Source organism: Dunckerocampus dactyliophorus, chromosome 16, assembly GCF_027744805.1.
Source record: "Dunckerocampus dactyliophorus isolate RoL2022-P2 chromosome 16, RoL_Ddac_1.1, whole genome shotgun sequence".
Classification (NCBI taxonomy): Eukaryota; Metazoa; Chordata; class Actinopteri; order Syngnathiformes; family Syngnathidae; genus Dunckerocampus; species Dunckerocampus dactyliophorus.
Window position 1 is genome coordinate 12,829,305 of NC_072834.1, and position 24,014 is coordinate 12,853,318.

General features: G+C 41.8%; 2 protein-coding genes across 3 annotated transcripts; both read left to right on the top strand.

The window, feature by feature from the left end:
- Positions 1-137: 137 nt before the first annotated feature.
- On the top strand, positions 138-5,040 carry tbl2 (transducin beta like 2). Its single transcript, XM_054755353.1, has 6 exons — positions 138-340; positions 1,816-1,940; positions 2,034-2,370; positions 2,775-2,901; positions 3,001-3,153; positions 3,992-5,040. Exons 1-6 carry the CDS (start codon positions 214-216, stop codon positions 4,449-4,451), a joined length of 1,329 nt encoding a protein of 442 aa, XP_054611328.1. The 5' UTR covers positions 138-213; the 3' UTR covers positions 4,452-5,040.
- A 123-nt stretch (positions 5,041-5,163) lies between these two features.
- Positions 5,164-23,510, top strand: mybbp1a (MYB binding protein (P160) 1a). 2 transcript variants are annotated; one of them, XM_054754887.1, is made up of 27 exons: positions 5,164-5,405; positions 7,695-7,790; positions 8,715-8,798; positions 8,870-8,944; positions 9,179-9,286; positions 9,664-9,854; positions 9,919-10,086; positions 10,203-10,320; positions 11,099-11,388; positions 11,453-11,557; positions 11,677-11,802; positions 13,024-13,230; positions 13,338-13,446; positions 13,529-13,622; positions 15,152-15,315; positions 15,393-15,515; positions 15,597-15,722; positions 16,771-16,944; positions 17,038-17,195; positions 17,279-17,413; positions 17,497-17,548; positions 18,039-18,170; positions 18,273-18,341; positions 21,471-21,584; positions 21,848-21,952; positions 22,027-22,151; positions 22,912-23,510. In XM_054754887.1, exons 1-27 carry the CDS (start codon positions 5,229-5,231, stop codon positions 23,273-23,275), a joined length of 3,789 nt encoding a protein of 1,262 aa, XP_054610862.1. In that variant the 5' UTR covers positions 5,164-5,228; the 3' UTR covers positions 23,276-23,510. The 2 variants fall into 2 exon arrangements, with proteins under 2 accessions (XP_054610862.1, XP_054610863.1); XM_054754888.1 differs by having other exon boundaries at positions 21,848-21,949.
- Positions 23,511-24,014: the final 504 nt, after the last annotated feature.

Below are 24,014 nucleotides of genomic sequence, written 5' to 3' on the forward strand. Positions count from 1 at the left end.
CTATTATCTACATAAATAGACAAGAAACCAAATTCGGTATGCATTATTGCAGCTCATCTCAATAGTTGCCGTGAACGTACCCGCCAGGCCTACAGGTGGCGACAACGCGCCGTGACGCTTAAACGCCGCCGACAGCCAACAGTAAGTCAATAAAGATCCCAGAGACGTTAGCGGCTGGAATCAAATTACGTGGCAGACAGAAAGCGCCAAGAGATGGAGGTGATCGCATTGATAGCGTTGACTTTGTTACTAGGCGCCCTGGTGATTTTGGTGGCTTTCGCCGTGGGGAAACGGAAAGAAGAGCTACAAGAGGAAGCAGAGCAGACGGGCGAGTGTGCCGGTAAGAGCCATGCCATGCTAGTGAGCTAGCATTTTGATAGGCTAGCTTGCCTTAGTGGTGACGTGAGCGAGTTATCAACTGCATACATGGAGTCTTTCGAGTCTCTGTTAACTACATTTATTTTTGACAGCTATATATGGGACGATACACTGCGTTGTTGCGTCCACATAGATGCACAATTACGCAGCTGGTTGGGGAAACTAAGGAAAAACTTACCACTACACAGGCGAATTGACAGAAAACTGACATGTGACCTGTCGGTTTAGGATGGGGAAAATGCCGGTATTATCCATACGAAGGGTAATATCAGTATCGGATTGATAATTTTTATATTGTCAGTTATCGTGTCTTTATCTTCATGGTTTGGACTTTGGAGTGCATAAAAACAAAGGCTTTGAATGAGAGCCAATTGGGGCAAATGCCGAGAAGGGTTGATATCACCCTTCGTATGGGATCGATACATTGATATTTTCAGTTATCGTCTCTTTATTTTCATGTTTTGGACTTTGAAGGGCATAACGCATGCACAAATAAGTGTGTTGATAAATATTTTTTTTTCCTAAAATTGCCCTGTCCTATATTTTATTGTAATTGCATCATCATGGTCGACACATTAAAGGCAAAATCCGAAAGCCATGCAATAAGTTACTGTTATTGGCAATACTGGTCCTATACAGTGTATATTTGGGATTGAATTGATACCAACATTTACATTATCGCCCGCCTCCACTGTACATGCAAACTTTTACACTGTAAAAAAAAAAAATCCTCATTTTTGCGCTGTTTGCAAAGACTCAGTGCCTGCAGATAGAACTTTTCAATAGCGAGTCAATATGACAAATTTATATTGGAAAGGTGCTTTTGTGAGCAAACCTTTTATAAAACAATGTATTATTTTAAAAACACCTCACATTAGCTGATGTGTTAACACTTTGAGTTGAATGCAGCCATTTGTTTTTATTTTAAAATGGTGAACTATAGCATCAAATTCTAGGCTAATTACCAAAATGCACTAAATGCATATATTTTAATTTCACAGGCAGAGCGGAAGAATATCCTGTGTATATCAATGCTCTTATTTCATATATTGGTTATAAGCCAGTATATCAGATATTGGCCGATATATCGGATATCAGCTTTTTTTTTAGCTACCAATATCGGTATCTGCATCAACCCCAAAGATCTCATATCAGTCGGGCTCTACTATAGGGGTATTATTTCATGTCTACAGGGCTCTAATAATGGTAAAAATCTTATTTAGAAAGTCATAAGCAGGTTATCTATGCTCTGACTATGAAAATATTCCATTTATTATTATTGAATCCAACTTAGCAGAAATTCATTTATCACAATCGGGTCCGGAACAAAATTACAACTGTATTCCTGTATTGGCGATCACCTCCACCACTTTCCTTGTTTCATGGAGAAATAAGTCACAAGTCTAAGGCCTGCTGTGTGTGTGTTTGGTCTTCCAGCTGAAGGCAGTGTCGCAAAGGCTGCTGCGGCCAAGAAACTAAAGCAGGACAAGCAACAACGCAGTCGTAAAGAAAAACCTTCACAACACAACTTCAACCACCCTCTGTTGGCAGCCTCACTTAAGGTAACCTTAACAGCCGTAAAACATGCAGAGTATTTACTTGAGTATCCTGTTTATTATTGTGGTTAGTCAAGTAAACTTGTTTGCGTCCTTTAGGGCCACAGCGGCAATGTGACGTGCCTCGATTTCAGCAGCAATGGCAAGTACTTGGCGTCCTGTGCCGACGACCGCACTGTGCGGATCTGGAGCACCAGAGACTTCCTGGAGCGGGAGCACAAGTGTCTGCGGGCCAACGTGGAGCTGGACCACGCCACGCTGGTTCGTTTCAGCCCGGACTCCAGGGCGTTTATCACCTGGATCGCCAACGGGGACACGATGCGAGTCTTCAAGATGAGCAAGAAGGAGGACGGCTCTATGAGCTTCAAAGGGGCCTCAGAGGACTTCCCGTCCAGGCACAAAGCCAGCATCCTCAACATTGGCATCGCAGAGACTGGTAAACGCAAGACAATATTTAAATACTATACGTGTGTTCATCACGTTGGCCACAGAGCCGGGTTCAAATCTCCGTTGGGCATCTCTGTGTGGAGTTTGCATGTTCTCCTTGTGCATTTGTGTGTTTTCTCCAGGTACTCTGTTTTCCCTTCCACATTACAAAAATGCATGTGAGGTTAATTGGCAGCTCTAAATTGTGCATAGGTATGAATTTGAGTGTGAATGTGACTATATGTGCCCTGCGATTGGGGACCAGTCCAGGGTGTGCCCTGCTTCTTGCCCAAAGTCAGTTGGGAGAGGCTCCAGCCTACCCTCGCGACCCTAGTGAGGATAAAGCGACAAAGAAGATGGCTGGATGTGTATGTGATATTGAAATGTACCTGCTGACTGTCTCATTTCCTGCAGGCAGGTTCATCATGAGTGCCTCCACCGACACCAGCATCAACATTTGGGACCTGAAAGGAGAAATACTGGCCTCTATCAACACTAACCAGATGACCAATTCCTATGCTGCTGTTTCCCCTTGTGGCAGGTTAGTTACGGCCATCCTCTGGCAGTGTTACTTATTACAGGTTACTTGTATTGCTTCATGACGACCTCCCCTGTTCTGCTCATTTTCTCCCGTACTCAGGTTTGTGGCATCCTGCGGCTTCACGCCTGACGTCAAGGTGTGGGAAGTGTGCTTCAGCAAGACGGGCGAGTTCAAGGAGGTGACACGAGCCTTCGAGCTGAAGGGTCACTCGGCGGGAGTCCACGCGTTTGCCTTCTCCAATGACTCTCAAAGGTAAAAACAAATAAAATAAAATCCCTCTGCTTTCACAGTTAAAGGCCGTATTGTAGTATTTTTGAACCATATGAAATAAGTCCAATAAGTCAACAATAGTGAATTGGAAATGTGCTTGCCAAAATATACCGTAGTATAGAATTCCTAGTGGGAACACGCCGTTTGTGTGGCTTTTATGTTAATGAACTGTGTATGCCCACACCTGTCTCCGACAGTGTGTCTCCAAGAAGCACTATTGTGCACTTTATCCACTTTTTACATATACACTAACACTGTAACATAATAGATGCCATATATCACAGACAACGACTTAACATTAAGGAGTGGGACCAGGAGGACAACTAGCTAAGGCTATGAGCCAAAAGTAGGGTTTAACAGTTTAATATTAAAAATGAGTAGATACAAGCAATTGCAGTGCCAGCACTGTAAAGAATGGTCAGCCCACCAACCAAGATATTAGGAGGTCAGAACAGTCTCTTCATAACCCTGCTTTTGGAGGTGGTTCCGATGCTCATGCCTCTCGATGACGTATAGGTCGGATATACGGGACCCGAACGTTTAGACTGTAGTGGCATCGGGTACATAGGGGAGTTACATATCCATACAAAAGAGGCCTGAGTCGCATTTGAAAATAACAGAATTGTACTGTTCACACTGACATGAAAAAAATCAGATAAAGGTTACGCATGAGAAAACAAACCTTGAATTGACTTGCAGTGTGAACAAAGTAGCCTTATTACTGTTAGAACATCAGTAAAAAGTCAGTTTTGCATATTTGGGACATTTAAATGACATGCTTTTTTAAGACTGCTCTGACTGCTGCTTCTTATGATTTCAGAATGGTGACTGTGTCTAAAGACGGAACGTGGAAGCTGTGGAATACGAATGTGGAGTACAAACAGCAGCAGGATCCTTACCTCCTCAGGACTGTTCCCTGCAAGTCGTCCGATGGCAGCCGAGCGGCGTTGTCCCCTGACGGCCGGGTGGTGGCCATCAGCGACGGCTGTAACGTGGCCATGTACAGCGCATCCACCGGCGAGCTGGAGGAGCAGCTGCTCAGCGTGCACAGCCAAGAGATCACAGACCTCAGGTTTGACGTCAACGGTCGCTTCTTGGTGTGCAGCGGAGACAAGGCCATCCGAGTGTTTCACAATGCTCCCGGTTACCGGGCAGCCATCAAGGACATGCAGGACATGCTGAAGAAGGCCCAGAACGAGGCCATGAAGCAAAGGCTGCAGCAGCAGCTCAGCGACGCTCAGAGCGCCCTGGACGCTGTGCTGGCTGCTCCTGTCGAATAATCCCTGATGCTTTTGGACGTTCTCTGTCGCCCTCTGATTGCTGGGAGGTGACTGCGTTTACATCAAATTTTAATTAGAGAGGATCTTTTTATGGCAAGATAACGTTGATGTTAGGTGTATGCTGCTGTGGCCTGTGTTTGCGCCACCTCTTATTGAGGGTTATGTGCAATGAGGACACAAGCAGGAAAGTGAATTAAGTGTCCGTTTGACACTTAATTCACTTTCCTGCTTGTGTCCTCATTGCACAGTTTGTTGACCTAAAAGTTTGATTGTTTTTTTTTTTTTCAAAACTATTTGAACCTTTTGAATGACTTGTCTAATCCTGAAAAGTTTCATGCGGGTTTGTAATATGAGAGGAGAGATGTTTCTGCATACTTTTCAAAAATAAAATATCTTTGTAAAAACATGAAAATTCATTGCAAGCTAAACAGTTACGGTATACTGGTGCACTTGTCTGTTAAAAAAAACTGATGCATCTATTTTATACAATAGAAAAGTCAGAATCTACTGTAAATACACTTGATTTTACATATTTTCTTAGAACACATTTTGTTACAGTATATTCTTGCCGGTTTTTAATTTTTTTTTAATAAAGCAAATTTTAAAATTTGGAATAAGCTGTTACTGTTACTGTTAGTGTCCGGGAAATATAGGGCATGGTTGCGTTTTGCTCAATAAAGTTGTCACCGTTCAAATTCGCTAACCCGGAAGTACTGCGCCGATGCTGCTCGAGGATGCACGTTTTCCTCTGTGCTGCTAGCAGCATGTTGCGGTGAGATGTCTGCAGACATGGTGGCGCTCCAGGTGAAATCAGCCGAGCCGGTCCGGACAGCCGGGATCCTCCAGCAGAACCGCGAGTTCCTCGACTTCTTCTGGGACTTGGCCAAACCGGACCAGGAGATCCGGTTGAGGGCGGTGGAAAATCTAATTAAATACCTGAAAAACGGCAACAACGTAGGTGACACATGTTGCACCGAAAATCTGTTTTGGGTTAATTTATTTGTTAAACAAAAAACGCATACACGTTTTAGGTATTAATTTAAAACTTACAGTGTTTGTCAACATTTTCATTTTACAGGCCTAATACTTCCCATAATAATAATACAGTACTCACTTTGCATGACGTTTTTTTTTTTATTATTGTGGGTTTAGTTCATACTGTCTCACTCATGATGCTAAGTAACATGATCAAAGTATTAGAAAAAGCTCTCAGTACAGCTATGTGAGCTAAAGTGCTAACATTACAGGCACATTTATCAGCAGCGTCAAGCTAGGTTAGCCTACCTGCTCAAGAAAAACAAAACGATGAAACTTTGTTTGGAGCTGAATGAAGGATAGTTGGCGGAGCTCTAGGCTTTATTTTAGGTAGTGTAGTGAAGCCTTTTGAGGACACATTAAAAAAAATGTGTGTGTGCATGTCATACATTTACAACTTTTTAGATGTACATTATGTTCTGTATAATGTGGAAGTGCCATATCATGAAGTTGGTGTGTTATCTTAATTTGTATGCCAATCCTAAATCTTGAGAAAGGCAAGATACAATAATTTCAGGAGCTTTTCCACAAAATCTCATGAATATAACATGTCACAACCTGGGGAAGTCAGTGTATAGCAACTTGCCGCTTGCCTACCGATAGTTCAGGTCAGTATCGTTTTCTTGAAATTGTTAGCCACGTTGAGGCTAGGGGTTTCCTGATCCGATATTTATATCTGATATAAATCTCATCTCATCTCAGCAAAAAAACGAGTATCAGGTTATATCGGCCTGCATTTCAAATCTCCAATATTGGCACTTTGATACAAGCAGTTGATTGCAGACTCCTTGTTAGCATGTCTATCCAGCAGTGACCAGATAGAGCCCAGATGATCAAAACAACAGCTTGTGCTAACTTGTTAACAATAGCAAGGAGTAGGAGTGATGTCGGCCATGTGGCGGTATTTTTCGTACAAATCCGAAAAAGATGATACATTCGAGTGCAAAACTTGTGCACATGTTTCCTGTAATCAACCTCATCACACATTTGAAGCAGCATCACAAAAATACGGCATGGGGATTTGCAAAGGGGCAAGAAGTCCCATTCATCCATTTTCTGTGCCGCTTCTCCTCATTAGGGTTGCGATACCCCCAGGTGACAGGCGGGCACAAACACATTCATACTTATGGACAATTTTAGAGTCTCCAATTAACCTAACATTTTTGGAATGTGGGAGGAAACCGGAGTACCCGGAGAAAACGCACGCACGGGGAGAACATGCAAACTCCACACAGGAATGCCCAACGGAGAATCGAACCTATGTCTTCCCGATCTCCAAACTGTGACCGTGGCCAACATGCTAACCACTAGACCACCATGCGGCCATTCGTCATTAGGTATAAAAGAAAAGATGACCAGCCCCTGTCGGTGGTGAGTAATGTTTGGTTTAAATGCTTCATTGAGCACTTCTAGCCTTACAGCATCATGCGTAGCCACCACTACAGTTATTGATAAAATGATACCCCAGATGCATAAATAAGTAAATGGGTCAGTTTTTCTCATACCTACTGTTGCTGACTATTGTTCTTTGCTTGAGTAATATCACTTCTTTTCTAACATTCCATCCAGCCATTTTCTATACCGCTCGTCCTCACTTGGGTTGTGGGTATGCTGGAGCCTATCCCAGCTGTCTTTGGGCGAGAGGTGGTGTGCACCCTGGACTGGTTGCTAGCCAATCGCAGGGCACATATAGACAAACAACCATTCACATTCATATTCATGCCTATGGGCAGTTTAGAGCCTCCAGTTAACTGAGCATGCATATTTTTGGAATGTGGGAGAGGTTTGCTAACATTCCACGCTACAAAATAAGCAATAAAAGTATGCATGATTGGTGCTAATATTAGATCAACATTGGTATCGGCCGATACTCAAGGCTGCAATATTGGTATTGTCACGAAAGTCAAAAAGTTGTATCAGGACACCACTAGAGGAGGCTGCGGAGTTTCAGCCAAGAGGAGGAGAATGCAGATTTACCCTGTATCCAACCTTGATTTATGGAGTACTTTATTAAAAGAAACCTACTATGGAGCCCCACTGAAATCCAATATCATCTTAAAAGCCCCTGAAATGTGCCAGATAGGGCTCCTTTAAATAGAGCTCTTGTATTGAATCTCATTAGATGTCATTAATGGTGTGTCATGAATTACTCCATAAAGACTACTACTTCACTGGAGTCACTGGAGTCCACTGCCTCTGTGTTTACAGGAGGATGAGCTGGAGTATACGGTCAAGAGGCTGGTGGATGGTCTGGCTCACACACGAGAGATGGCGAGGCCTGGATTCAGCCTGGCTCTGGGTCAGGTGGGTGATCATTTTACACATAAAATTAGGGAGGCACTGTATATTTTTTCTTTAAGCAGTTACCAGTAACTTCCAGCCTCTCAAGACCGATACCAATAGCTTTTAATGTATGTAAATGTATATACAGTACAGTGTGTGTACAGGTATATATAAGACCAGTTGAAAAATTGCTAGAATTAGCATTTTGCACATTTTGATCTTAATGAGGTTTTAAGTAGAGCTACAATATGCAAAAGCAAGAAGGGGGAGTGAGACAAAAAGCATTTTGAAAAAGTAATTGATTGAAAACAACAATTAAACTGAAATAGGCTGTTTATCAGCTGATCAAAAGTTTAAGACCACAGGCTATAAAAGCCAAAATCTTTGACACTGTCATGCCCTCCTGATGGCTAAAACTGGCTGGCTAAAGCAATGTTCCCTCTAGCCTCCTGGAGACACTCGCATCAAGCACGCCCAAACCAATTTTTGAAGTGATTAACAAGAACAGTGCAACTACTCATTACTGAGTCCTACTGAGAACATTTTTTGTTCTGGTTTGGAGAGGTTTTTTGTTATTTTTTGAGCGATGGTCTTAAACTTTTGATCAGCTGATAAACAGCCTATTTCAGTTTAATTGTTGTTTTCAATAAATTACTTTTTCAAAAAGCTTTTTGTCTCACTTCCCCATCTTGCTTTTGCATATTGTAGCTGTACTTAAAGCCTCATTAAGATCCAAATGTGCAAAATGCAGATTCTAGCAATTTTTCAACTGGTCTTAAGATTTTGATCAGGAGTGTATGTATATATATGTATGTATATATACATTGTGTGTCTGTGTACGGTATATACAGTATATGTATGTATACATGTAGATGTATATGTTACAATTTATCGGCCCGCTAATTACAGATACAATAATACAATTTGTTTGGGTTTTTTTTCCAGCTCCTGAGCTCTTTTGAGGACCTCTCTCTACAGAATATCCTCGACAGGATCAACGAGAAGCACGATGTGCAAAAAGCCAAAAAGGTAATTGTTTTTTTCTTTCAGTAAGATGGATGTGAAAATGTGCAAACATGTTATCGTTGCTCATCCCTCAGAAATTGATCAGAAATGCTGCATTTGGGAGCTTGTTTGGTGTCCTCGCTCTTCATCAGTCAGGTCGCCTCTGTAAAGTAAGAACCTGCTTCATGTACATTTATGAAATATTGTCATGTCACAGACTTGTTTCTTATGAATTACTGAAGGAACGGATGAAGGAATTTCTTTTTGCTATTGTACAACAGAATTAGGAGTGCTGCTTCTGACCGAGCACACTCCCAAGACAACACTATATACTACATTACGGTAAATAAATATTTACACGTGATGGAGATGGAACTAAGCGGTGGCATGTTGCACCCATGCAGGAGCCTCTGGTGGTGCTGGGTTGTGTGCAGCTTCTGCAGAACCTCAGCCAGCACAAACAACATCTGAAGGACCTGCCCACCAAGACCATGATGGACATTCTCACTGAGGTAACAATGTTACTACACTAACTGCATACTCGCTCGAGGCCAATCGTACCATGCCTGGGCCTTCACATATAAAGCACGGTCCGATTGGTACACTGTACACGCTTCTTTTTTGGCACGATTGGAAGAGGTGGTCCATGCACACACACATGCACGCACGCAACATAGCTCTGTCATAGGGTGACTGGAATTATGACCGCTCCATGTAGGTTCTTAATGATAAATGACACAATTCAAAATAGAAATAAAATACTCTACAAAGACCCCAGTGGGGGCCAAGTCCAGCATGGTAGGCATCATCTAGTGATGGTACACCCTAACACGACTTTACACACGCTTATGTTGGGTCCTGAGTGTTGACTTTGTGTGTATGTGTGCAGGTTCCTGAGAAGGTGTTTGAGGAGGTCCTGCTGAGCGCCCTGCAGGCTGACCTGGCGTCGGCCTTCAAGACCCCGGAGCAGCTGCAGCTGCTGCTGGTGGCGCTAGAGCGCTTCCCGCACACCCTCAAGCCCAAAAAGCTCAAGAAGCTGCTGGGCTCCTCCAACATCATCAACAATGACAACATCTCCAAGTAAGAAGAAGATCCGACTTAGTGTGGTAATGTGTCCTTATATTAAGGAGATGTTCTGTTTTAGGCTGACAGAGGTTCTGAAGATGTCGGCCCAGTCTGTGAAGAAGGAGTGCATCCTCCCAGCAGTTTTCCTAGATCTGCTCAAGCTCTCCCTGAAAGAAAACAGCTTCCAGCTCTTCTGGAATAAAGCCATTGTGGAGGGAATGTTCAAGCGGCAGTCGGGACCCACACAGTAAGCACAGCCAGATAAACCAATTGATTACATTATCAATTTATTTATTAATTGTCCATATAGCCATATCTCATCATTTGTTCCATTCCTGTTCCTCCTGCCTTTTTGGTGAACAGCTACGTGAGCTTCCGCCTGTTGGGCAGCGCTCTGCCGTTCCTGTCCTTGGCCCAGCTCGAAGAGGTTTTGCACGGAGAGGTGATGATGCACTACGGCGAGCACGTTGTGTCCGCTCAGGTTAGTATAGAGTCCGCATTAATGCTACTGCAACACTATTTTATATATATATAGAGGTATTGGCATTTTTACTTTGCAACTGTACTTTGTTGAGTCACCAAGCACTTACTGCACAAGCCATGTAAACATAACAATTAAAAATAAAACAAAGAAAGCATCATACCTTGACAGATTTGCGATTCTTTTTCCTTGCTTGTGAGGTCACTTTGTTGCTAGACAGGGTTCATAAGGTTCACTCTGAAAGGTCCCATCAGCCAATAAAAAGAAAGGAACATAAAAACAGCAATATAGAAATGCATATTGACATTAATCATATATTTCACTGTTCTTTGATTAACAAAAAATATTATTATTGTAATGATACTGTACAACACTACCTACAGAAAGGTAATGCACCATTTGAAGTTGAAGGCAGATTTTTCAAAATTACTAATTTACATTAAGACTTGTAAATAAAATGTAATACTTTTCAAATTAAATGGTATTTTTTTTACTTATCTAGTAACATGTACATTTTAGTTAATCATTACATAAAATCTGCCCAATCAAAGTTTTGGGAATTTCTAGTATCAAATAAAAAATAAAATACTTTCTCATATCGTGACCAGTGGCGTTTACTTACTCGAATGCAGGGAGTACCAGGCTCCTGTTTGGGTAAAATCATTAATTAAGGGGGAGGCCATTCCTCATACAAAGGCATTTTGAAAATATTTGTTAAAAATGTCAACGTTTTTAACGATACTCATTTATATTTCTTATGCAATTTTGTCCGGCACAGAAACAAGAGCGCTTCAAGTTGGCACCAGAGATGGACGCTTATGTGTCCAAATTCCTGGAGGGCTGCAAGGATGCGGACAAGCAGCTGGCGGTGATGGTGGGTTTCTCCTCGCTCACTCACCAGGGCTACCCGGTGGTGCCGTCCGTGTGGCGCGTGGTGCAACACCTCCATCCGGCAGCGCTGCGGAGCTACGTGGACTGGCTAAAGAGCACCTTTTTGCACCCAAGGATGGACCAGCTGCTCAACTTCAGCACCCGCAAGCAGAAGGAGCGCCAGCAAGACCAAGAACAGTGAGGGTCCTTGTGATACTGGATAAGAAGCGTGATCACTCACTTACGCCCACTTTCTCATCAGGAACCCTTCATTCCGCCTGAGGAAGTGGATCCTGGCCAGGCTGACCTCCATTGTGGACAACCACCATGTGAAGAAGGACGAAAAGCTCATCATGGAGGTGGCCAGGTCAAGATTTGCTCTAGGAGCTCTCGGGGCTCTCTGCCAAGCTTTGCAGTCTTGCAAAGGATTTTAGGCCCATAAAGAAGATTACATCATCCTGTGTGCTTTCTTTTTTTTCTCTGCAGGTTTGTCTTATTCCACGCCTTCTTCAGCACCAAGAAGACATGTGCAGACGTTCCAGAGACGGAGAAGACGCTCCATGTCCCGCTGGACGACTCAACCAGACTAGTGCTGGTCAATTCCTTCTTTGGGTGAGGTCTCTTCGGCTTTAGTTTTGTATTGATTAGCTTAGCCATTCTCTTATTACCGCAAACGCTCTAATTATTGCCAGAACATTTATTTAGCTTAAGCGCAAAGAGGACGGGGCAATAATTCAAAGTAGCCGATAATTGAAGAGAGGCTGTTATTTCCCTAATGTGAAAACTCCATCCATCCATTTTCTATGCGGCTTTTCCTCACTAGGGTCGCGGGGGTATGCTGGAGCCTATCCCAGCTGACTTTGGGCGAGAGGCGGGGTACACCCTGAACTGGTCGCCAGCCAATCACAGGGCACATACAGACAAACAACCATTCACACTCACATTCATACCTATGGACAATTTAGAGTCTCCAGTCTAACATGCATGTTTTTGGAATGTGGGTGGAAGCAATGTAAAAACTAATATAAACTCCTGATCAAAATCTTAAGACCAGTTGAAAAATTGCTAGAATTTGCATTTTGCACGTTTGGATCTTAATGAGGTTTTAAGTAGAGCTACAATATTACAAAAACAAGAAGGAGGAGTGAGACAAAAAGCATTTTGAAAAAGTAATTTATTGAAAACAACAATTAAACTGAAATAAGCTGTTTATCAGCTGATCAAAAGTTTAAGACCACAGGCCATTAAAAGCCAAAATCGGCTTCTTTTTTTTGTTTAAATTACAAGCTCCAAATTTTTTTTGTCTCACTCCCCCTTCTTGTTTTTGCATATTGCATCTCTACTTAAAACCTCATTGGCTACTGCCATATAAACAGCCACAAGGTGGCAGAAGTGCATTTGCTAAGAGCTCGGCATGGATCTTTTGCATGTATTAATGAGCTACAGCAAGGAGAGGAAGTGAGAGAGCGTGGAGGAGTTGAGCACACAAGCGTGCACACACTGTTTAGTTCCAAATGTAAATAGTTCATGGTGTTATATAAATGTAAATAAATAGTTATGTTGATGTAAAACAACCCTTTTCTGGGAGAAGCGATCGCATTAATTATTTGACTTTTCTTTTGACTTCTCTTTATCACGTGCATAAATGATTTCTGAGTAGCAACATGTTAAAGCACATGAAGAGTTAGATAAAGCTGTTGGATGCTGACCGCTCGTTATGTTTCAAATGCAGCTACTGCCATCTTATGGGGTTAATAATAATTTTTTAAAAAACATCATGAGGTTGATGATTTTTTTCCCCCCAACTCTCTTTGTGATGTCTCCATCACCCAGACTCCTGCTCTCCATGCACAACATGCCTCTGGCTGACGACACAGCAAAAGACCAGGCAGTGAGCCACAAGCGCACGCTAGGCGTAACGGCTGATGGCACCTTGTGGATCTACCACCTGGTCCAGTACGCACAAGTCCTGCTCAGCCAGCCCAAATTTGTGCAGAGCGTCCAGGCGTTCAGTCCTGAGCAGAGGCAGGCCTGGGACAGGTCGGATCGCACACACAATCTGTCTCTATTCATTCTCCAATCATTGCTCTGCCCTTTTTGTAAGTTTCAAGTGGAAAAAGTGTTTGAAAGTTTGTGTTTTCTTGCAGCATGCTTCAATCGGTGGCGAACTTGAAGAAGAAATCCAAGAAAGGTCACTCGGCGGAGACCAGCGCCTTCCAGCAGCTCTTCCTCTTGGTCGGCCTGCATCTCTTCAAGGTAGCTGCAGACACAACATCAGTCATGTCTTTTTTTTTTTTTTAAGTAAATCCTGCTGAATAATTAGCCTATTGTTGTAAAGGCTCCAGATGAGCTATTGGACATTATGAAAGACCTGCAGAGCTGTGTGGACAAGGCCCAGGAGAAGACGGTCAAGAAGAAAAAGAAGAAACAAGGTAAGACATCATACAAGACAAGTTAATGTTGCCCTGTAAAAAAATTAATAAAATAAAGGATAGGATAGATTGCTATGTATTCTTATAAAGGGAATAATGCTATCATAGGTATTTTATTTATTTATTATTATTGAATATTCTACTTTCATTGATATGTTTTTAATTATTTTATTATAATTTGATGTAGTGATGTTTTTATTATTCATTTGTTTATCATCGAATCTGTGTTATTTTTGTTTTATTTGGTGTTTGTTTTATTATTATTATTTTCATATTGCTTAATTTTAGATATATGGGTATTTTTTATATTATTTATAATTTATTATTTGTTTTATTGATATTTTATTTATTATTATTTGTTTGATTTATTTTATCATAATTGATCATTTTACATGTAGCAATATTATTATCTTATTTTTTCTAAAAGGGGATTTTTTATAAAAATGTTCGGGCCTTTGTATTGAGTTTTGGACTCATTAAGAGCAGCTACACACAGTAACCCTCCCAGAAAGCTTTCTAGATCTTCCAGACTCTGCACCTCCTCCTGCAGTGTTTTCTGCCTCGCGCCCAAACGGTTTGATTGGTCACACTCCCAAGCGCTCCCAAAGACTTCCAGACAGCTGCCGCACCCCTTTTGTCCGATTACTTACACAAAATAAACACAGTTAGGACACTGATAAATTGTTACTTACAGCTTGCTCTCCTGACTCTTCAACACGACCAAATGACGTTGGAAAGGCGTCGGACTTTAGCAACAGTTTGGCGGGTAGTCCAGCTTCATATTGGCCCATGTTCACAAAACAGTCCCGTGTGAAATGCCATTGACAGATGAGCATATTTTCCTCTTGCTGGCCGGGATTCAGCAACTCCAAACACTTCTGCCTGATGCTTGCCTCTTTAGGCACACCCGAACAAACATTTACTTGGAGCCATATGTGCTAACAAGTTGAACAGAGCACAGCGAAGCAGAGCAGAGGGAGGGCAGCCCATATAAGGAAGTCCAGGTTGCATTGATGTCAATGGAACTCGGTGTTGGAAAAAACTCTGTAAAACACAGCGTGCAGAGCCGTCCAAAACTGCCTTCAGGTCTCACTTCCAAATGAGAATACAACATTTATAGGTCAAAAAAAGGGAAAAGCATAATAGGTCCCCTTTAATTATTTTTGTTGTATTGATTTTTTTTATTTTAGTTTGATTCATATGTTTTTTTTATTTATCATAATTGATCAATGTACGTGTAGATATATTTTCAAATTAGTCATTTATCACATTTTTTTTTTGGATTGATGTTTTATTTATTGTTAATTATTTTAGTTTTCCCCCAATTTTTTTTAAACTCAATTTTTTCCCATGTTATCTGTAGATGTTTTTTTTCTGCATGAAGCTTGCCTTATGTGGGCCCGGGATGCACAACGTTTTATTTCCTACCAATTTAAAGTGTTCTATATTAAGTGCATCTGTTAATATATCCAGTAGCTAACATATTTTCCGTAACAATATTTTTGCATGATATTTTTTCCTGGCCACAGCCAGCGAACAGGAGGGGGCGGAGCCAGAGTGGGTGGAGGTGCTGGTGGATATCCTGCTGTCCCTCCTTTCACAGCCGAGTCGACACATCAGGCAGGTGTGCAAAACTGTCTTTGCCTCCATTTGCCCCCATGTTACCGCCGCCGCCCTCGCAGCCGTTTTGGATGTAAGTAACAGCCCAGTACAACAACAACAGTTGATGTTGTCTTTGCTTAAATATTTGTTTTTGGGGGTTTGGTGTAGGTTTTGGATCCAAACCGAGACAGTGAGGAAGACAGCGCTTTCGTCGTCGTAGAGAACAGCGAGAAAGCCAAGAAGGAGAAGAAACTGGGGAAGGAAGCGGAGGAAGAGAAAGATGAAGAGATGGTAGCTGATTCTTTTCTTTCTAAAAATGTCACCATTCAACCTTTAACTGTCTTTCGTTTTTGTTCACAAAACCTCTGCTAGGATGAGGAGTCTGACACGTCAGATGATGACTCAGAAGAAGAGGAAGATGAAGCAATGGAGGAGCAGGAGGTGGACCAAAACTTCAAAATGGAGTTGATGAAGGTGTTGCAGCAGAAGAACGCTTTGGTGAGTGTTGTTGTTAGAGGCTTAGTTTGCATTTACTCCCCACTGGTGTGCTAAAAACTATTTATTAAAGGGATAGTTCGGATTTTTGGACATGAAGTTGTATGACATCCCCATCAGCATTGTAGTCCATTAACAGCGACTTACCCCCCACTTGGTCTCCGAAGTCCAGTTCTGGTCAGATTTCTGTGATGAAGAACGTAGTTAAGCTTAGTTGCCTGGGACAATTAAGTAAAGAGTTTGGCTTCTAAAAGCAATATGCGTTGTTAAGATTAATACATTTGCATCACAAAAACCTCAATTAAGTAAAGACTTTGGCTTCTCGAAACAATATGCGTTCAAAAGATGAATACATTTGCATCACAAAAAATGCCTTCTCAAAAAAATCAGACCTCACAAAACGCGTTATATATTCGTCTCCCGCCATATTCCTGCGCACTGCTGCCTGTGCGTTCATGTGAATGTGACGAAGACACTCGCATCTTTTTCCGCTGTGGAACACATACGCAAACAAGATGGCCGCGGCGCTCCGTCGCGGAAGTAGATGCGACCATCTTTGTCACATACACATGAACGCACAGGCAACAGTGCGCAGGAATACGGCGGGAGACAAATATGTAACGACAAGCATTTTGTGAGGTCTGATTTTTTTTGAGGAGGCATTTTTGTGATGCAAATGTATTCATCTTTTGAACACATATTGTTTTGAGAAGCCAAAGTCTTTACTTAATTTTCCCCAGCAACTTAGCGGAACTATGTTCTTCATCACGGAAATCTGACCAGAACTGGACTTAGGAGACCAAGTGGGGGGTAAGTCGCTGTTATTGGACTACAATGCTGATGTGGATGTCATACAACTTCATGTCAAAAAATCAGAACTATCCCTTTAACAGTGGCGCTGTGCAAATTAAAATACAATTATAAGGCTGTCACACATACTAAAGCATAAGGGGAGCGCTAAAAAACCCTTATCCATGAACATTCTATGGACATAATGCCCACTGCATAGAAAAAGCACATTTTTAAAAGCATTCACTTTAAACGTGTTCAGGCCACAGTGGAGGACGTCAGTGACGACGACGACTTGGACGATGATGCCATGATGGAGCTGGACAAGAGCCTGTCGGCGCTCTTCTCAGAGCAGAAGAAAAAAACACAGGCAAAAAAGGATGAGAAGACCAAGCTGCAGAAAGAGAAGACGCTGGTGCGTGACTTCAAGATCAAGGTACTGTAACTGGCAACTGCTAGCTTAGCGTAGCTTGGCACCAAACATCCATTTCTGTGAGAATTGACTCAGCAAACACGCTTGATGTTGCAGGTGTTGGACCTGGTAGAGGTGTTCGTGGCACGTCAGGCGGGAAGCCCTCTGATTTTGGGCCTGGTGGAGCCTCTGCTGTCAATCATCGAGCGAGGGATGAGCTCAGGCAGCGAGCAGCAGGAGCAGGACTTTCTCCGCAGGGCTGCGGACATCTTCAAGTACGTCAAGCCCCTGTCTGCCTGTGCAGTCGGCTCCTAGAACAAAGGCCACATGATTTTTGTTTGTGTTGTTTGATTTTCAGGAACCAGCTGTGCAGGTCGAAGGTGTACTGCAAGACTGCTGATGACAGACAGGGGGAGCTCCATGACCTGCTCCACAAGCTGATGGAGAAAACGAAGAAATTGTCAGACTCCTCCGTCTGCCTCTACTACTTCAGGTAGAGCTTCTGTCCTAAATAAATGACCTAATTTCCCTCATCAGATGGTGAAAGTGTGTTTTATCTATTTGCCTTGTTTGCAGTGCCTGTCTGTATGTGGTCAAAGTGCTGCGAGGAGCGCCGGCTGATGCCGACGTATGTTCACTGCATGCTCTCTACTTCTATCTTTCTAAATGAGGTGCCCATTAACACTTGACGACTTTAAGTCACATCCGTCGCCAATTGTCGCCAATTAGCCGTTCCTGTGGAGGTTTTAGGGAGTATTGTTCTGTCTGAGGGAATCCATTTTAATGATATTTTTTGACATGAGGTGGCACAGTTGATTCTCACCAAGATGTTTAAGGAACGAGGTTCAGTCGATGGTTTGCAACTTTTTTTTTCCCCCATCTCCTGGCAAAGTGGCTCAAAAATGCATCAGGGTTCATCCGTCCATCCTCGGTACCCTCATTGCAATAAAGTGCATAATGGCTGAAATAGAGTAAATGTAACTAATGAGATCCAACACGAGATCTGTAAAATATAAAAATCTATGCAGTACATCACTGCAAATATTGACTATAGCACTAAATAAGATGTCCTTGATGGTGCATTATAGTTGTCTACAATCATGCATTTGTGTTTTTAGTTGAGGTTCGTGGGCAACCTGGACGTGGAGCGAGTCTCGGCTATCTTCAGGGAGGCGCTGGGCTCCTTCATGAGCCGCAGGAAGAGCCCGCTGACCGCCCAGATGTTCACCGACTTGTTCAACAGGTTCCCGGTGAGCAAGCACGATGTCACTGTGACAACAGATGTTGCAACTTAGAGGACACTCATTAGTCCAACTTGTGTGTGTGTGTGTGTGTGTGTGTGTTCCTCGCAGGTTTTGTGTGTTCACCTGTTGGACATGACAGTCCAAAACATCATATCAGGGGTACGAGAGCACCAGCAGGTAATGTCTGACCTATCATTTTTCCTTTTTTTTTTTTTTTTTTACATTTGATTTTAATTTTTTTTTTTTTTTTTTTTTTTTTTTTTACTGTTTTTAGGTTTATTGTACATAAAGTTCTTGATATTGTAGCTATTTCATTCACCACAAATAGATGGAATAGTTTGCTGCTTCTATGGAGAAAGAAATTTACTTAAAAATTACTTTGACAAAAACAACAAATTCAAGTCAATAAAAACAAGTTATTTCTGTTTTTATTCTCCCTCTGAGATTGCAAAACAATCGAATGAATGACAAAAAAAAGAATTTCAAAATGATATTGATTGTAAAAATGCTACATATTTATTTGTTTATTTTTCTAATGAAAAAAAATTATAAAATATTTATCAGCGCTAACTGAAATGTTAACAGAAAACATGTTTTACGATATAGTTTTACATGCAGAAAACAATTTGAAATGCATATAAATACATATAAATAATGAATGAAAGGGATAAATGAACATTTAAGGTTACTTTTACCTTCATTGAAGACGTGATTCTTGACTACTTCCCAAAGACATGATGTGGCAGCGAGATCAACACCACCCACCACCTTCTTGTTTTGCTGTGAGTTATTTCTTCAATGGTGTTTCTCACCTCAGTAAACCAAAATAGAGCCAGCATTTTGACACAGAAGGTAAGAAACACTATTGAATTCAAGAAATAACTCACGGCAAAACAGGAAGGTGGTGGTTGAGCTTGGTGCCACATTGTGCCTTTGGTCACGTCCTCCTTGAAGATAAAAGTAACCTTAAATTGTTCATTTACCCCTTTCATTTGTCATTTATATGCATTTAGAATTGTTTTATGCATGTAAAACTATAATTTGTGAAACATGTTTTTAACATTTGTGAGCATCAACCGCTGATGACATCATAGGCGGCCAAAGTAACTTCTGGTTCCGGTTACTATTTTGTTAGCTAACTAATAGGTTGCTAACAAGGAAGAACATTTTGTGATAAAAATAGATTAAGAACACAGATGGACTCATGCAGTGCATTAATAAAACAACAAGACGCGTGCCATATTGTACGCTCACCAGAGAATGCACGCAAACCAAGGAAAAATTGTGCCGTAAATATTTTATGTTAACCGAAAAACATGCTAATCGGGGCAGATGCTAACCGAGGTTCCACTGTAATGTACTCTAATAATTCTCGTCTATGGTTGAAGTTTCCCAATTATTTCTGTGAGTGCACTATAATGGTGGGAAAAAAGGCCATCACTTGCTTTGAAGGACCATTTAACCAGGGTATCTGCGGGGGCTTAAAGTCTAAAATCCTGTCATTTCAATTTAAGGACTTAAAATGTCTAAAATTCTCTTATGCATGTTAGGTTAATTGGTGACTCTAAATTGTCCATAGGTATGAATGTGAGTGTGAATGGTTGTTTGTCTATATGTGCCCTGCGATTGGCTGGTGACCAGTCCAGGGTCTACCCCGCCTCTCGCCGAAGTCTGCTGGGATAGGCTCCAGCATACCTCTGCGACCCCAATGAGGAGAAGCGGCATAGAAAATGGATGGATGGATGGATGGATGGATGGTTAAAGCTGGTGGATAGAAACATATATGAAGCACGGAAGTGAAATGGGTCATAAATTGTATTCATTGTGGTCTTAAAAATTTTAATTGACTTGTTGAAACTTGCGAGACCCTGTTAACCTTAACTATACTTCCTAATTGTACTAAAGTGTATATTCTACACCAGCCATCACCAAATCTTGGACGTCGGTCTGCCCGTGATGGCCCTTTATGGACGCATGACCAGTTAAAGTGAATGGGAAATATAATAACATGTAATCACGCTCGCAGACTGATTGTAGCAGCAGTTTGCGGGCATAATTACTTCAGTTACTACGGTTATGTGACAGCAAACGCTGTGATGAGCCAATGAGAACGAATGAGAGCCATGGCTTGCTCAAAAGTAAGAACAGTTGACCGAGGAAACTGAACATTTCAAAATGAGTCGACGGACCAGTATATGTTCATTCTTCCAGAATCCAGTGCCAAACCGCTGTGTCTCCTATGCTCTGAAACTGTAGAGTCTGGTATGAAAAATCTACGAGAGTCATAGCACATTAATTTACAGCATAGCAGCGTGCAAGTGAGTGTTCACTATGGATTGGATGGATATTGGAGCAAACCAAAGCATCTTTTACTGATGGCAGAGTTGTGGAGTGCTTCTGTCAGCTACAGCAATAACAAGAAAATGTGAAACTTGAATGTACGGTTGCAACTGCTCTGTCAAAGAGACACTTATTAAATTGTTATTTCGTATTATTTTTTCACAGAAACCGGTGCTGTTTTATTGAACTTAAAAATAAGCCCACACATTCTTGCACCTTTTATATATATATGAAGTCTTCCTCACATACAGAGATACCTGTACATATGCACACTTACAGTACATACGTACTTCCCCACATTATTCACTGAGTTATCCAGGGTGTTAATTATGTTGTTGGTTTTATTACAGCGACGGTGATATCAGCAGTATGACTATAGTTTTTTGTTTTTTTTTTCTTTTTACAATGATGTGCATTACAGTAATTTTCATTCTGTTCACTATCATGGATAATCATTTCATTACTACAATTATGTGTGACTGTTTCAATGCAGTATTGTCATTGTGATCACTATCATAGTTCATCATTTCATGACTGCTATTATGTGTGATTGTCATTGACAGCTTTGTCATTGTGGTTGTTGATATTGTTTTGTCCTTATGTCCTTGTTCGTCTTTATAGTTGTCACAGACATTTATTTGCTGATGTCGTCCTGTATGTTTCTGTTGTTCTATCACAATTGTTGTTGTTGCTGCTGTTGTCCTTGTCTCTTGTCTCTATTTTTTTTGTTGTCCCCCTCTCATCCCCCCCCCAAAAATGCTTAAATGGGCCTTACTCAATTTTAATTGAAGTCTGCTGTTCTATATTTTTTATCACAGCTCTAAGGTGTTAAAAACACTCTTGCATTGACCCTAAAAATGCATAGAAGTGAAGTTCACTGTGGAAAATGATTGCACTCTCTGTCCTGCTTCATGGGGACTGTATTGTAGTGTGTTGAGATTGGTGTGTGCGTGTGTGTGCTTACAGGGCCAGGCGTGTGTGTTGGTGCTGCGGGCCATGCAGAGCAGGGAAGTACAGCAGCTGATGAGCGGTCCTCCGTGGGCGGAGCTCTGCGCCAGTGTGGCGACTCAGTTGGCCACGGTGAGTTGACAATGTGCCTTATCTTGACCCCGAAAGAAGAAACCAAATCTTTTGATTTTTTTTTTTCCTGGTCAAGCCACAGGTGTATAACTTGTTGCTAGGCAGATATCATAGCCAAACAAGGCCACTAAACAGAGCTTAAACATGAAGGCTATGACTCCCAAAACAGCACTATAGTTTATTTATACTCGCTAATTGGCAGTTTGAATCACTGTTCTAATGAAAAGTGGCCACTTTATGTCTGTCTCTCTCTCTCTTTTCAGGCTCTCAAGCTGTCAGGTCAAACGGAGAGCAAAGTTCTCAGGGAGAAGGTGGTGAAGCTCCTGGAGCTCTGTCAGTTCCTCGTGAAGCATGTCCATCAGCAGGTTGTTGGCATCATTTCCAAGAGTGAGAGGATTTTTAATCAAGAAAAAGAACCTGACATGTTGTGTGGTCCGTATAGAAGGTGTCCGTGGACCTGGAGCCCCTCAAGAGGGTCTTGCACTCCCTCACGGACGACCTCACCTTCAAGAAGACGGGCTCCCTGGAGGACACCTACTGGAATGTGATGAAACACTTTGGAGTCACGTGAGTGCTGTAGGCAGGAACCTCATGCCAAGCGGCTTTACTCAACTGCAGAGAGTACCAGGCATCTATTGCCATTTTTTTAATCTATTGCAATATCTATTGCATCATTGCATCTATGAGGGGTAAAATCAGCTAATTGAATTTAATAATAATAATAAGAATAATAATAAAAAACACTAGCAGCACTTTCTCTTTATACTGCACCGTCAACGTCAGCTTTACAGATGCCATGTTGGCGGTTTGCGTTGTGCTAGCAGTGTCTACCGCTACAATCAGTGGCATTATTGAACATAGTAAAGTTCAAGAGATACTTAAGTGGATGAGACATGTGACAAATAATTGAGGCACAGCATCCATTAGTGTGCCTATAGCTTGCGTATGTAAAACAGGTAAAGGTACTTTCTTGTCTCATGTACAACGTACGGCGACGTGTTCTCAAAATTTAAGCCACATCTGTGCCGTAGTGGAGAATCTACAAGGTCTTCTGTCAGCTCCTTTGTCAAGGAAACTGGCTGGAAATGTACCTTGCATGTTTTTAATTGTGGCGGACTTCAGAGCACCCAGAAAAAAAACGCACACGTAAACGCCACGCAGAAAAGCCCCAAAGTTAGGTGTTAAGAAGAATGGACCTTCTTCTACTCTGATAAGAGTATTTTATGATATCAGACATGACATCAGCTTCTTCAAATGGGCCCTGCAAACCAATCAGGTTTTGGAAGGTACATTCAAAGTCATCTTGTTTATCTCCCCACATACACAGGAAGCCCAAAGCAGAAAAGACAAAGCCTGACAAGGACGCTAGCCAGCCAACGCTGCCGCTGCAGCCGCCTGCCAAAAAACAGAAGGGCTTCCTGCCAGAAACCAAAAAGAGGAAAAAACGCGAGCAGCCTGTCTTGGAGCCTGCAATGGCAGCAGAAACAGCAGGTGTGGACACTTCTGGCCCAGCGGCGCTGAAAGGAGACAACAAGAAGATAAAAAATAACAAGAAAAAACAAAAACGGCCGGCAGGTGACGCCGCAGCTTCGCAGGCCAGCCCGGCCAAGAAGAGCAAAACACAGCCTGAGAGCAAGCCAGTGAAAAAGAAGAAAAACAAACAGAAGAAAGATGGAGGAGGGCGCATTTAAAGCCTCCAATCACACATGGACACCACTGGACTTTTAATACGATTTTTTCTTTTGTCCCTCCATTATCAGCCTCCTTTTTTCTCTTGTTTTTCATCGTCTGACCTTGACCGGCTGTCTATAAGAGTGTGTAGGACGCCAGTGTTGAAAGCTTATTTTTCTAATGCGTGATGCTATTATTAGAAAAAAATCCCAAAACAACTGTCGCCCACAATAAATACTTTTCTCCTGCTGGAAAGCCATCATTACCATCATTACCATTTTGCACCCACTCCTCAACCCTTTGTTTGTGTTATGCAACACTCATTAGATGTGTGAAATTGTTAAAAAAGAAAAAAAAACACACGAGCTTTGCATCACAAAGCTGCAGAACTCCAGTACATTTGCATTCTTTAAGCCGTTTGATGTTGGAACACGTCAGTTGTCATTTTCAGACGCTTTGAAGAATGATAATAGAGCTGCTTTCACAGCTCCAAGAAGGAAAACACTCAACTTTATTTATGCAGAAGGGAGCAAAACTTCTGAGCAATTCCTTCGGTATTTTTGGTAATTGCTGAAAAATACTGTCTATTAGCAAAGAGCCGTAAAAAGAATTGAGGACATCACAGCCGATCATAGCAATTGCCAGATAGCATGCAGTCATGTCCCCCCTGGGGCAGACACCATAGAAATAGCTTATGAAAAACTGCAATAGTTTTGGATATTTAATAGCATTTATTTTTTAACATTGAAAAAAAATCTG